The sequence below is a fragment of the Nycticebus coucang genome, chromosome 13, assembly GCF_027406575.1.
Source record: "Nycticebus coucang isolate mNycCou1 chromosome 13, mNycCou1.pri, whole genome shotgun sequence".
In the NCBI taxonomy this organism is placed as follows: domain Eukaryota; kingdom Metazoa; phylum Chordata; class Mammalia; order Primates; family Lorisidae; genus Nycticebus; species Nycticebus coucang.
The window spans coordinates 42,984,297-42,999,353 of NC_069792.1; the positions used below are offsets into that span (position 1 = coordinate 42,984,297).

General features: G+C 36.4%; 1 protein-coding gene across 1 annotated transcript in view; it reads right to left on the reverse strand.

The window, feature by feature from the left end:
• Positions 1-8,354, reverse strand: part of CNGB3 (cyclic nucleotide gated channel subunit beta 3) — a 196,797-nt gene extending 188,443 nt beyond the window's left edge. Inside the window, exons 1-2 of the mRNA XM_053558667.1 lie at positions 8,244-8,354; positions 4,510-4,591 (exon numbers count right to left, since the gene is read on the reverse strand). Of these exons, the coding sequence (XP_053414642.1) occupies positions 4,510-4,591; positions 8,244-8,354 (193 nt within the window). The remainder of the gene's footprint in view (positions 1-4,509; positions 4,592-8,243) is intronic.
• Between the last annotated feature and the right edge of the window lie 6,703 nt (positions 8,355-15,057).

Below are 15,057 nucleotides of genomic sequence, written 5' to 3' on the forward strand. Positions count from 1 at the left end.
ACTTATGCTGTCGATGTGCCTTCAGTCAACATTGCATTTATTAACCCCCATGCTCAATGCTTTACAGATATTAATGAATTTATTTCTCATGCACAACCTAAGACTGACGATAGTATTATCCTTATTTTATACATTAGCAAGCCAAAATTCAGAGTGTTAAAGGTTTTGACTAAAGCTAGAAAGTAGCAGAGCTATCATTTAAATTCTGGGATGTTAAACTCTAAAATGCTCTCTCTTTTTTGGTATAATATAGGGCTTTTACTATAAATGTAAACATGATTGTTTATAGTAAAACTCAGTTTCACTTTTAAAATGGTTACATTTTATATTGAAAGCTGGAATATTTTAAGGCCATATGTATTACTTTTCTATTGCTGCTGTAACAAATTACCATAAACCTAATTGCTTAAAGCAACACCGTCTATTCTCTTACAGTTCTGGATGTCAGAAGTCTAAAATGGTCTTCTAGTCAATATTTAAAACAGGGAATGTTTTCTATGCCTAACTTCTTTTAGCTGTACCTTTCTCTTCCTCTCCAGCAAGGCACTCTCTGTGTGTCACATGTAGGATGGTGACCGTACACACGGCTCAGCACCTAAAGGCTATACTAGAAGGGCTGGATTCCTTCTGGAAGCTTAAGGAGAGAATCCGTTTTCTTCTCCTTTCCAGCTTCTAGAGGTTATCTGTCTTCCTTGGGATTTAGTTCCTTCCTCCCTGCCCAGAGTGCAGCAATTCAACCACTGCTTTCATCATTCCGTTTTCTTTTTCTGCCTTTGACTCTCTTGCTTTGTAAGGACCTCTTGATTACATTGTGGTTACCTGAATAATCTGGAATAATCTTCCCATCTCAAGATCCTTAATTTAATAATATCAGCAGTGTTTGGTTTCTATGCAAGGTAACATATTCATGAATTTTAGAGATTAGGGCATGGAGGCATTAGGGTGCCTATTATGTGGGTGATGTTGCCCACCAGATCATACTAGCTGTAGGTACTCAACTGTTACTCATTTCCACACAAATAAGGTCACTTTAAAGCATCATAAACCATTAACTAAGTCATTTTCATATCCTCTCTGGGGACCAAAACATTTGTTTAAGGAAGCATTTAATGTAACATAAATGAAGTAGAAGCCTTAGAAACATGGTTGTAATCAAAAGAGGGCATTAGTAAGTTATCTTTATTTGAATCCAAAATCTTCTCCATTCTTCATTTCCATGGCAGATATAAATTAAACCATGCTCTGCAGAAGATAAGAGTTCTAAAATCAGAAATCAACATCTGCAGATTTTATGACATTGCACCTGCAAGTTTTGAAGTGAAGAACACAAAAATACCAAGCATATATTCGAGGCTATCTTTAAACACTAATAATTTTGATTTTTCAAGACAAATATCTTAAATATAACGGCAATTCCTATTAAAGCCTTTGAAGACATGCTAAGTCTGCAGATTTAAGGATGCTATTTTTTTCTTCACACTCAAATAGCTCCTCTGTTTAATGAAACTTCCACAAAAGAGTTTTTTATTACCAGCTATGAAAAATTTAAGCTTACAGATACACTTTGAAAGACAATTAATGACAATTAAGGTTATGGGGAGGGTAAGAAAAAGCAGAGACAGGGAAGGAGGGAGGGGGTGGGGCCTTGGTGTGTGTCACACTTTATGGGGGCAAGACATGATTGCAAGAGGGACTTTACCTAACAAATGCAATCAGTGTAACCTGGCTTATTGTACCCTCAATGAATCCCCAACAATAAAAGAAAAAAAAAAGAAAAAAGTGTAACAAAGATAAGAATAAATTTGCCATTCCAAACATGTGACCCTTGGTTTTATGCTATTAAGACTGTATTTTTCTGTGCAAAGAAGTATAGACTTAAACCATAACTATTATAAAGTAACTCATAGTAAAACAGAATAATTATCTTGATAATTCTGTGGATGTTTCTTTTCTTTTTTTTTAAATTTTTTGTTTTTCGTTGGCACATGTAGATCTTGTTTCTACTGTAGAATGTTTCTCTTTTCCTTCATATTTCATTTGCTAATCACATTTTAGTATATGTAGTGAAGAATTGTGTTTGACTTGCAGAAGGGCCTTCTCTTTTTAAAATAGTTTGGAAATTGAATAATGGTCTTCTATTGTTAGTAAAGAAAAGACAAGACATATTTTTACTTATCCTCTTGGTATATGATTTTTACTATTTGTGGAAGTTTCATATATGTGGACTTTTATCAGAAATAGAGCCTTATGATTCATTCATACATTATACTAAATATTTTAAAATCAGATAATCTAACAATTGAATAGCCAGGCTTTAGTCATCACTCAGGAAGTAATATTATATTGAATTCACATTGAAAAACTTATTGCAGGGCGGCGCCTGTGGCTCAAGGAGTAGGGCCCCGGTCCCATATGCCGGAGGTGGTGGGTTCAAACCTAGCCCCGGCCAAAAAAAAAAAAAAGAGAAAAACTTATTGCAGAACGTTAACTTATTTTTTTCTTTCTATTCAGGTAAGTAAATGCTGAAAATTTATTTTGGAGATACTGTTTTCCTGTCTTCTTGGATTAGATGAAAATGCAGAAGAAAGATAGTGGTGAAAACACTTGGTTCATATAAGACCAAGTAAGTATTCTCTGCATTCTAATTTGGATAGTAAAAACACAAAGATTCTCTTAAAAACAATAAAGTAACAGACACTAAAGTGAATTTTATTCCCTTTGTTTTTTAAAAATTATATTGTTTAAGTGAGTAGAGAGGAGTTACAAAAATATGAATATAAATTCATTTAGAAAAAAATCAATATCTTTAAAATATTATCCTCCCAAGTGGAAATACATTATTTCCCTCTAATTATTTAAGTTTATTTCACATCTCTCCGTAAAATTCAGTGATTTTCTTCACATAGATCCTTTCCTTTTCTTTTAAACAGGAATAGCTAAGTAGAATAAGAGTGAGCCATTTGTTCAGAGCAGTGCTTTTGATTAAGGGAATATTACCTGATAGCAATTTTTTTGTTTGAGATCTCTCTTGTGGTTTTCTTTTATTTAAAGTCTTGCCTGTAATTTTTGTGTATTTCTTGTTTTTTATTTTTCCTCCATGGAGAAGAGAAATTCTGGCTAGTAAAAACTTAATTGTGCTTCAGCTCACATATTTGTTTAAATGCAAATAGAAAGTCATTAAAAAAGTCATCATATGCAGACTGTCTAATAGACAAAAAGCAAAACATTTGTTCTGGTTCTATGGCAATCATTTTATGTTTTAATTGTTTGACACAAGCACATTCTGTTCTAATGATTCCCTTCTCATTTCTGTGTTTTCTTGTTTAGGCGTATCATTCATACTGAGGAGAAGCAGGAAAGAGGGCTTAAGATTGGGCTGGGGAACAGATCACATTAGATTCTATAAAGACAGGTAGAGGAACTTAGCCTTAGGTCCACAGATTTTGTGCCTTAGGTGGACCTACTGAAGGTTTTTGAACAGAGGTGTAAGATCGAAGTAATAGTTCATGGAAAATCTGCTGATAGTTTTTGGGCTGGATAAAATGGAAAGAGGGTGAAATAGAACTTGAATCTAAACACAAGTGACCACTTAGAGAGGCTGGGAGGAGTGTAGCACAAGCTACTGATAAGGGGCTGAACCAGGATGATCGCTGGGACTGGAAATTGAGGGTCACTATGAAAGATTCGGTGACTAATTCCTTTTCAGCACATAGCAGATAGAGGAATAAAACATTAGTGAGATTTGGAGCTTGGGAGATGGAAAGAATGAAAGTATCAGGGATAGAAGTAAATCAGGAGAGGGAGCTTCTTGGAAGGAGATCAGGAATTCAGTTTTGTGATCATGGACACAGCTATGAATTAATAAAAAAAAAAAAGGATTTCAGTTTTATTTATTTTTCCCTAACCATTAGACTATGGGGGAAGGAATTCAGTTTTAAACGTGCTGTCTGTAGCAGAACATACAGCTGTGTATGTCTACTGGTTAGTTGGAAAATAGTGGACAAGATCTGAAAACGAAGTTGGTCTGAAACAGATTTGAAATCATCAGGTGAAAACGAGTGTAGGAGTGTGTTACCCTTAGGAGGAGATGCGGTTTCTAATGGGAAGAGTTCAGGGGGAGGGGAGCAGAGGTGTGAGCTCTGAACGTGTACAACCCAGAACCATTCCCTTGTCCTTATAACTTTTACATTGTCTAAGATTACATTGTTCATTATGTGCTCGCTTATCTAGGATCGGTTTCATTTTCTCCACTTGGCACAGACTTAGCCCCTATTGTCCACCAGTGCACCCCAGCTGGTGGAAGGTCATCAAAAAGTATCTGTTGAACAGATGACTGACTGACTGAATGAAGAAGTAATGTTTTCATAAATATTAAGATCTTCAAATAGTCTCAGCGTGACCCTAGATAATTCATCTAGTCAAGGACAAAGCTTTCATCTGATAACACATTTCAGAGAAATATGTATTTCAGTTTTTGGCTTTTTTTTTTTCTACAGATTGCATTCTGACCTTGTATTTTGGTGTGTGACTCTTCAGATGTGACTGGAATCATCCTGGTTTTGAGAGATTTCTTTTCACTTTCGTTTTCTCCCTTTAAGAAAAAAAAAAGAGATTGTGTATGATGAATTTACATAAAAATGAAGTTGAATATATAATAAAATATAACACAATTTTCTACTCAATTATCACTCCAATCCTTAAAGTTGACCATTTATTTATGATGTACTAAAAATGCTGGTTCTTGCCCTTAAATGGACATTCTTGGCTTACTATGAAATAATTGAGGCTTGGCATGTGTAGCTCAGTGGCTAGGGCATTGGCCACATACACCAAGGCAAGTGGGTTTGAGCAACAATGACAACTGCAACAAAAAATAGCCCTGGGTTGTGGTGGGTGCCTGTAGTCCCAGCTGTGTGGGAGGATGAGGTAAGAGAATTGCTTAAGCCCAAGAGTTTGAGGTTGCTGTGAGCTGTGATGCTATGGCACTCTACCGAGGGTGACATAGTGAGACTCTGTCTCAAAAAAAAAAAAAAAAATCAACCTTGACCTTTACACTTGTTGGCCACAGCAGATGTGGATGCTGCATCTGTCTTTGCTCAGGTTCCTCTGGATCCCAGGGAGGCCCAGCATTGGTCCCAGTTTAGGTTTCTAGTGGTAGGACTTAAAATGGTGGAGGGAAGTCAGTTTAGTCCCTTAGTTATAGATCTACATGATTTCATTTGCTTCTGCCTCATCATTTATGTAATCATCTAAGCTTTCCTTTGAAATGCAGTTATGCCACACTGGATGTGGCCAGTGTATGTCTGAGGATGTTCCCTTAAAGGGAGAGTGAAACAAGATATAAGGTTACAGTACAGGATGATTGTCAAGCTATGCATGTCTCAGAGGGGAAATAGACATACGGAGATGCAGGAAAATATAGGTAATGCAACAATGTCTGTAGAAGAGGACAGAGATGGGGCATAGACAGGAAGCACTCAGTTCTACTGGAGTAGAAGGGAAAGGAAGGAAACAAGGAAAGGAAAGTGACTATTTTACGAAGATGGTATTTTGGTTTTCCAGATGGATAAGACTTGGAAAACATTCCAGGAAGAGTGTGCAGGTTTAGCAAAAGTCAGAGGTGTGATTATATATAGGCACAGGGAGATAGAGTAGGAGCAGCTGGATACGAGAAGTAGGCAGGTAGAAGGTGGAACTGAGGGTATTGTGTGCCGGGATATGGAGTTTGCGCATTATTTATAGGCACTGCATGTCATAGAAGCATTTCAAGCTAAAAAGCAAATTAAATGGATGATTTTATTTAAGCCTCACAGATACCATGTATATTAGGCAATCTAGCTATTATGCTATAGAATAGGAAATTGACTATGTGGCTAGTTCATATGAACATAGATAGAAAGGTATGGATGCAGGACTACTGATGAACAGTGGTAAAGCCTTCTGACTTCAGTCCGGTACTTTTACATCACGTTTGATGTCATTCATAAGCATTTCCATCATCGTGTGCACGTGGACATCTATGTAGATTTATGCGACTAGTGTCTCATTCTGAGGCATGAGAGAGAGTCTGGATGGGCTGAGCTGGCAGTTCCTGCGTTACTGTTCAGTGATTGACATTTTGGTTTGTGAACAAGTTCTTTAAGTGACATTAAAAAAGTGTAAATTTATTTATTCCTCATTATTTTCTTGTGACTCAGATAATTTACTTGTAATTTCAGAGGTTTATTGTTTAAATGTCATTTTAAAAGACTATTTTCTGTGGAAAAAATAGGATTTTAATTTTCTGTCATATTTAACATTTAGATTTTTGAAACTGGAGAAAAACTCTTTTTCTTATACCTGCATGCTCTTGGAAGGAACAGATGCAAGTAATTCCCCAAATATGTCTTTTAAGATGTAAAGTGTTGATAGTGGACTTCATGATTGACATTCACAAATTGTGCTGTAGAAAGGCATGGGATGTACCTTGGGGTAGCTCTACCTGTGCCTGGTGTAAGTGCTTCTCCAGTATTCCTGTTTCTGAAGGAAAGACAATTCTTTAAGGAGTTTCTGCTCTTTTTGTGTCTTCTCTCTAATATCCATTTATCCCGTGGGTAGAATTTCCAAAATGTTGATTCAACTAATATTCCTCCTGTTCTGAAGCAGTGTCGCCTAGTGATTTAGCTCATCAGGTGCTGATGTCAGATAAAACAGGGTTCCCATCCAGGTTCCGCATTTGCTAGGCTGTGTAAGCAGCACATTATACTAGGACGAATGGGTGTTTTGAGGATTAAATACAATAGTGGCCGGAAAGGACTTAGCACATGCTTGGCACCTAGTCATGCTATTGGCTAGTCTGTTCTCCAAAAGAATGATATATTAACTACATTATGTACTCTTTGGGAAAATAATCATTGTAGGCAAGGTTTAAATATGGATGTAGTGACTTTCCTGAAACAAAATGCCACATGAAACAAAACGCCAGCTCAGTATATGTGACATTCCATGAGTTCTTACACGTAGAGATAACTTCTAAAATGTAGGGTTATTTATTTTGACATAAGAATTAGAAAGAAGTTGAGGGTACTCTCATGAACCAAGGCTCAGCACAAACCTCAACGTCACTCTACCACAAAGACAGTCAGTGTGAATCAGAAAAGGAAGGTGAGTTTTCCAGGGCCAGTGTTAAAGTGATCCTGGTGCTGTATCCTCTAGGCTCATTTTAACCTGAATCATTAGACCATGCTACCCTAGTCCTTGAGGGGTACACCTACTGTCCTCGACAACTCTCAGCTGGCTTTTTCAGATGGGAAAATAACCATTACTCTCAAAATCTTTTGTAGCTCTTTTTGGTAATTCTAGCGGGTAATTCATGGAAATTATTCTCTAGATAGTTGTTAAGTAAAAATGGCTTTCGTAATTAGCACTTTGGAATTAAACCTGTCACAAAAACACAAATTATTAATAATAATGATAATAATAATTGACACTTGGAAAGTTCCTCCTATGTATTTATATATACTGCCTCTAGTTCTCATAACAAAAGATACAAAGCAGATATGATTATCTATATTTTACAGATGAATAGACTTACGATGAAGCAATACGATTTGGGGAGGGCTGTCCTGGACATGCTAGGATGTTTAGCAGCATCTGTAGACATTACCCACTAGAATCTCCTAGATGCTAGTAACGTCCCCATCTACAAACTGTGACAACCAAAAATGTCCCCAGGTAATGTCAAACATCCCTAGTGGTAAAACTGTTCCCTATTGGTCTGGAGAATTTATTGTTAAAATGTGGTTTATTAAGAATGGGGTGCTTGACACTCTGTGTTAAAACCAAATCAATATAGTCAATTTATATTGATATTTGAGAAACAACTTCGTTTTGGATGATTGTGAAAGTTTGGTGTGTGCCACACCTTCTGGGGGCAAGACATGATTGCAAGAGGGACTTTACCTAACAAATGCAATCAGTGTAACCTGGTTTATTGTACCCTCAATGAATCCCCAACAATAAAAAAAAAAGAAAAGAAATCTGATTTTGTTTTTTAAAATTCCGATATAGTCTTCTAAAAGTTGATTATTCTGCTTTTAAACAAAAACCTACAGAATATATTATTGAATGGGGATAAGCCTCAAACGTTATATAACCAAGGTGGTACCAGGTAAAACTGCTAAATAATTTTGTATATCACAGAGTTTATTACCAGAAAGTAAACCATGAGAACCGAGACTTATTTAGGAATACGAAGAACATACCTGCTTCATGGATGCCAGACACTGAACGCTCGGACCAGAACCTTGTCCATTCCCGTCATCCTTTCCTGTAGGCTTCACCTTGTTAAATTTTATTGTCAGCAATTTAAACATCTTAGAGGTGGTTTTAATAAACCTCTGGTTTTTATGACTCTGTGTCCTGAGTATAGAAATGTACTTTCTTTTTCTTTTAATTAGTAGACAAGCCAATTAGTTCTTTAATCAGGATTTTGTTCTGGTTAATTCCTAAAGGCAAATCCCTGGCTAGTCAGGGCTTTGGCTTAAAAGCAGCAATTGCTTCTGTTTGGGTGATTTGCACTCTGTTTATGAACTTTACAGAGTCAAACACCCTTGTGAATAATTTGAGAACAGTTTTGAACAAAACTTCATAGTTGATTTGAATTGTTTAAATGTATCGGTCATATTGCCCGTTGGTTTATTTGCTTTCTTTCTCTCTAATGATCCATTTACCTATATTTATCTACCTAATTTTAAGCAAAGTAATGCATACAAGTGATTAAAAGGTAAAACATACGTGAAGGCTTGTACCATGAAGTCACTATTTTTAAGCTTCCTTTTTTTTTGTTCTTCTGGTGGTTGATTTCAATGTCACTTATAAAATCACTTAATCTACTGTGAATGTGTGTAAATTTGGACCACCAGACCTGTGTGAGGTATGAGTACAACATTAAGAATTGTTAAAGGGAACTTTATTTCTCTACCCAGAAGCAAGATAAACTTCCTTAATGTTCTGGGCTGACTGATGGGAATTTTAGTCCATCAAGTATGCATGTTTTTTAAAGGAGTACGATTTTTGCTGTTTTTTTTTTTTTTTTTTTTAATGCGAGCACTTCTCTTGGCTTGTTTCAAATGCAAACCACAGCCTTTAAGCAACAAGGCCACGCTCCACATCCCCATACCCAGGACAGCCAGAGTCAACTCATCAAATACATCTTGCCCTCTGTATTGCTGTCATCAGGGCATTTCCTTGTGATGCTAGTTGTTCATTTTAAAGCACAGTATAGTTGTTATATTTAATAAAAATATTTAAAGTACTTATGCTGGAAGAATGTAATTTAGTTTTTTATATTAGCAAAATTAAAATTCCCTTATGGATTTTTAAAATGAATTAGAATTTTTAATTTTAGATTCAAGTATTTTATCAAAAAGAAACTTATCTAATAAATAACTTAATTGAATATATGATTTGACTTATGTTTTGTAGAAACAGAAAACTACTTTTGTTAAAAAAAGGGTAGTCATGGGCGGCGCCTGTGGCTCAAGGAGTAGGGTGCCGGTCCCATATGCCAGAGGCGGAGGTTTTAAACCTAGCCCCGGCCAAAAACCAAAAAAAAAAAAGGGTAGTCATTATTTTACAAGGCAAAGATTTATTTTGGTTTTATTATTCCTTCAGAAATAATTCTGAATAAATTATCAAATATGTGTAGGATCATTTTGGGAATTTCTCAGATAATCCTCTAATCCTAAAGTTCATTACATTTTGACATTAAGATATAAACATTAAAGCCAAGTCACAAGAAGGTAAGATGTGAACAGCAGGTCTGTGAGTAATTCTATCCCTTTTGGGGACCCTCAGAGGAATAAATGACCTCACAAAACTCTCTTTTAAATCTGCTCCTAGTATTTACTGTTAGGAAGATATCAGAGAGTCCATATTTATGAAATTTGTTTTGTAGGACATTTCTGGTATGTCCAGATTGGGTATTATAAATATGCCTGAATTTTATAGATTTGTCAGGCTGAAGAATGGGGAAAGAGGTACATAAACTTTGTACATGTAAGGAAATATGAAATGAAGATGTCCCCCAAACAAACCATCTTCCTCTTGAGAAAAATGATTTTGCAGAAAATTCTTAAAAACTTATAAATGCAAAACCAAAATGTGAGAAAATGGACAGTTTTGAATTCCTGATGATTTTATTTTTTTCCCCAAAGCAATGCTTTGTTTGCTCCTTATTATGTCTATAGCCATTGAATCTTTACTAATGTTTGATGCTAGGTAAGATCTATGATCCTGGGTAGTCTAGTTCATCAAAGGTCAGAATAAATGTGATACAGATATTAATTCAAGCATGTCTAAAAATCTTTTGAAATATCTCTGGCAACTTGATTTTTGATAATGGAATACAATTAACATGGACATTAAAATTATAGATGAACACTTTCATTTTATCTAGATCACAGATTACAAAGTTTGGAAAACAGACAAGTGGAAAGAATTCTATTAATTCTATTATAGAATGACAGACATGAGTTTTGGGTCATTCTTTTTTTGGAGGGTTATTCTTTTTTTACTTTATGTGAACTAAGGTGAATTTCTTGCCTTAATCTGGAAATATCAGGATTGGACAAAATAATACTTAAGTTTCCTTCTAACTTTTAATGCTGTGATTTTGTGTTGTTCTTCAGAAAAGCTTTCCAGTCAGAAAGAAGATAACAAGGGAAGGAAGAGGGATAGTTGTTGTAGGTAAAGTAGATTACTGGAATTTCACAAATAGCACCCAAATTTTTTTGTACCAAGTTGCTACAGTGCTGAACAATGTGAATAAATGCCGTTGTTCTTCAATACAAATAGAACCATTTGTCTAAGCGAAACCCCTCAGACATAATGTCTAAACTCCTTACCAGGACTTTCTGGATCCTTTAGCACTGACCTTTGCCTAATTCTCTGGTTTCATCTGTAACCTCTACTTCCTCTCAGTTTTGGCTCCTGCCATAATAAATCATTTACCATAACTTGGGCTGATCTGTTTTTTTCTTATCTCTAGCCATGTTTGCTCGTATGTATGAACCTGCCTGAAATCCTGTTCACTTCTTGCTTGTCTAGTTTAAACTGAGTATTTCCTTTTCTTGCCTCTTCTTTCCACTCCTCTACCACCATCAGGTGTAGGTATGTGTATAATCTGGTCTTTGTTGTGCTTATCATATCTTGTGCTATTCAGAGATCTCTAATGTGTATAGATAAAGTGCTCAACAAATATTTGCCACTTAATTGAATAAAGCAATTGTGTTCCTGGAAGCACTGAATTTCAAAATACTCTATTTACTAAAGCGTATAATTTTATTGAGCATTAAACATTTGAGTTTTTATTGTATTTTAGGTTCTTGGCTAGCTGCTATAGGTTTATGGAGATGACCAAAATATGGTGCCTGCAATTGCAAAGATGTGGAAACAACACAAGTGCCCATCAATAAATGAATGGGTTAATAAAATGTGGTGTATGTATACTATGAAGTACTACTCAATCATAAAAAATGGTGAGCTAGTTTCTTTTGTAACCACCTGGATGGAACTGGAGACTGTTCTTGTAAGTATTATAAGAATGGAAAAATAAACAACATATGTGTTCAATATCAAACTGGAATTAATCAATCAACTCTTACATACACATATGGAAGTAAAACTCAATGAAAATCAGCTGGGAGTGGAGGGGCGGCATTGTGTAAATTCACACCTAACTAGTACAATGCACATTTTCTGGGTGAAGGGAACATTTACAAAACTGCCTTAAATGTATAAAAGCAAATTAAATAATCAAAATTTGTGTACCTCCATAATATTCTGAAATAAATTTTTAAAAAAGAGAAAAAAATCCCCAAATATGGTGGCTGCCTGGATGTACTCTTAAGCAAGAAAGAGAGAAAGTGTGTAAGAAGTCACATACACACCTATAATGGGAAGGTTAGAGTGGTGGGATGGCTTGAAGTAGTTGCTGAAATAATTGAAGAAAACAAGTAGGGTTTGAGCAAGAAAAATGAAGTATTTATTTTTATTTTATTTTATTTTATTTATTTTATTTTTTTTTTTAATAGAGACAGAGTCTCACTTTATGGCCCTCAGTAGAGTGCCGTGGCCTCACACAGCTCACAGCAACCTCCAACTCCTGGGCTTAAGCGATTCTCTTGCCTCAGCCTCCCGAGTAGCTGGGACTACAGGCGCCCGCCACAACGCCCGGCTATTTTTTGGTTGCAGTTTGTCTGGGGCCGGGTTTGAACCCACCACCCTCGGCATATGGGGCTGGCGCCTTACTGACTGAGCCACAGGCGCCGCCCTATTTTATTTTTTTTTATTGTTGGGGATTCATTGAGGGTACAATAAGTCAGGTTACACTGATTGCATTTGTTAGGTAAAGTCCCTCTTGCAATTATGTCTTGCCCCCATAAAGTGTGACAGACACCAAGGCCCTGCCCCCCTCCCTTCATCCCTCTTTCTGCTTTTCCTCCCCCCCATAACCTTAATTGTCATTAATTCTCCTCATATCAAAATTGAGTACATAGGATTCATGCTTCTCCATTCTCGTGATGCTTTACTAAATATTCTCACATTTTTATTACTAAGAATAATGTCTTCCACTTACATCTAGGTTAATATGAAGGATGTAAAGTCTCCATTTTTTTCATAGCTGAATAGTATTCCATGGTACACATATACCACAGCTTGTTAATCCATTCCTGGGTTAGTGGGCATTTCGGCTGATTCCACATTTTAGCAATTGTAAATTGAGCTGCAATAAACAGTCTAGTACAAGTGTCCTTATGATAAAAGGATTTTTTTCCTTCTGGGTAGATGCCCAGTAATGGGATTGCAGGATCAAATGGGAGGTCTAGCTTGAGTGCTTTGAGGTTTCTCCATACTTCCTTCCAAAAAGGTTGTACTAGTTTGCAGTCCCACCAGCAGTGTAAAAGTGTTCCCTTCTCTCCACATCCACGCCAGCATCTGCAGTTTTGAGATTTTGTGATGTGGGCCATTCTCACTGGGGTTAGATGATATCTCAGGGTTGTTTTGATTTGCATTTCTCTAATATATAGAGATGATGAACATTTTTTCATGTGTTTGCTAGCCATTCATCTGTCATCTTTAGAGAAGGTTCTATTCATGTCTCTTGCCCATTGATATATGGGATTGTTGGCTTTTTTCATGTGGATTAATTTGAGTTCTCTATAGATTCTAGTTATCAAGCTTTTGTCTGATTGAAAATATGCAAATATCCTTTCCCATAGGTTGTCTCTTTGCTTTGGTTATTGTCTCCTTAGCTGTACAGAGCTTTTCAGTTTAATGAAGTCCCATTTGTTTATTTTTGTTGTTGTTGCAATTGCCATGGCAGTCTTCTTCATGAAGTCTTTCCCCAGGCCAATATCTTCCAGTGTTTTTCCTATGCTTTCTTGGAGGATTTTTATTGTTTCATGCCTTAAATTTAAGTCCTTTATCCATCTTGAATCAATTTTTGTGAGTGGGGAAAGGTGTGGGTCCAGTTTCAGTCTTTTACATGTAGACATCCAGTTCTCCCAACACCATTTATTGAATAGGGAGTCTTTCCCCCAAGGTATGTTCTTGTTTGGTTTATCAAAGATTAGGTGGTTGTAAGATGTTAGTTTCATTTCTTGGTTTTCAGTTCAATTCTAAGTGTCTATTCTCTGTTTTTGTGCCAGTACCATGCTGTCTTGACCACTATGGCTTTGTAGTACAGACTAAAATCTGGTATGCTGATGCCCCCAGCTTTATTTTTGTTACTAAGAACTGCCTTAGCTATATGGGTTTTTTTCCGGTTCCATACAAAACGCAGAATCATTTTCTCTAAATCTTGAAAGTATGATGCTGGTATTTTGATAGGAATGGCATTAAAACCTGTGGGATACTGCAAAAGCAGTTTTGAGAGGAAAATTTATCACTTTAGATGCCTACATTCGAAAAACAGAAAGAGAGTGTATCAACAATCTCACAAGCCATCTTATGGAATTGGAAAAAGAAGAACAATCTAAGCCTAAACTCAGTGGAAGAAAAGAAATATCCAAAATCAAATCAGAGATCAATGAAATTGAAAACAAAAGAATCATTCAGAAAATTAATGAAACAAGGAGTTGGTTTTTTGAAAAAATAAATAAAATAGATAAACCATTGGCCAGACTAATGAGAAATAGAAAAGTATTTATTAACAACCTGCAAAGCAAGCCATGCTCCATCCTACTGATTGCAAATACCATGGAAAGTGCAGCCTCTGTTTTTTTTTTTTTTTTTTTAATCTTTTGTATATAGATCATAAATATATTTATGGCCATTTCAGTGTGTTGATTATTTGAACAAATGGAGTGCTTTCATCATACTAATCAGCATAGCTTTCATCTCATTTACCCAATTATGGCATTAGGACATTTGTGTTCTACACATGATAGAACCAACTTGTACTTGCAATGTGCTCCGGTTTTACACAGAACTTTGGGGAGTATCAGCTGCTTCTTGGAAGTCTCCCTGGGTCTAATTAACTATGTTCTAACAGCCCCCACCTGCAAGGTCTTGGAGGCAATCTATTGGCAAGTTCTCAATAACAACCTGTCTGCAGGGTCTTCATCAGCCTCATTCCCATAAAAGCCCAGATCAGCCTGATCCAGACCAGTCCAAAATAGCCTAACTGCAATTGTCAGCCCTGCTCATATCAGTCTAGTTACCTAACAGGAGTATGTGAGTGTAGGATAATATTTAGAAATGAACATATCCTGCGTCAAGCACACAAAGTGAACTCAGTGTGCATTTAAAACTGCTTGCTATTCCTCTTATTCTTAGAGGCTTAAGGGACCTGGGCCCTCCTGAGACACGCACAGAGTTAACTTGCCTGGAGTTAAAATTCCACAAGTCAATTCTCTGAAGTTGTACACCCCATAAAGCCTGAGGCCAAAGGGCATGCCGCCCTTCCTCAGAGATACGGGCCAGAGGGTTGACGTATGTTAAAAACATATTGTCAGAGGTCTATAGGTGCTCTGCCCTGAGGAGAGACACAGTCGTTACTTCATGCTGAGTAAA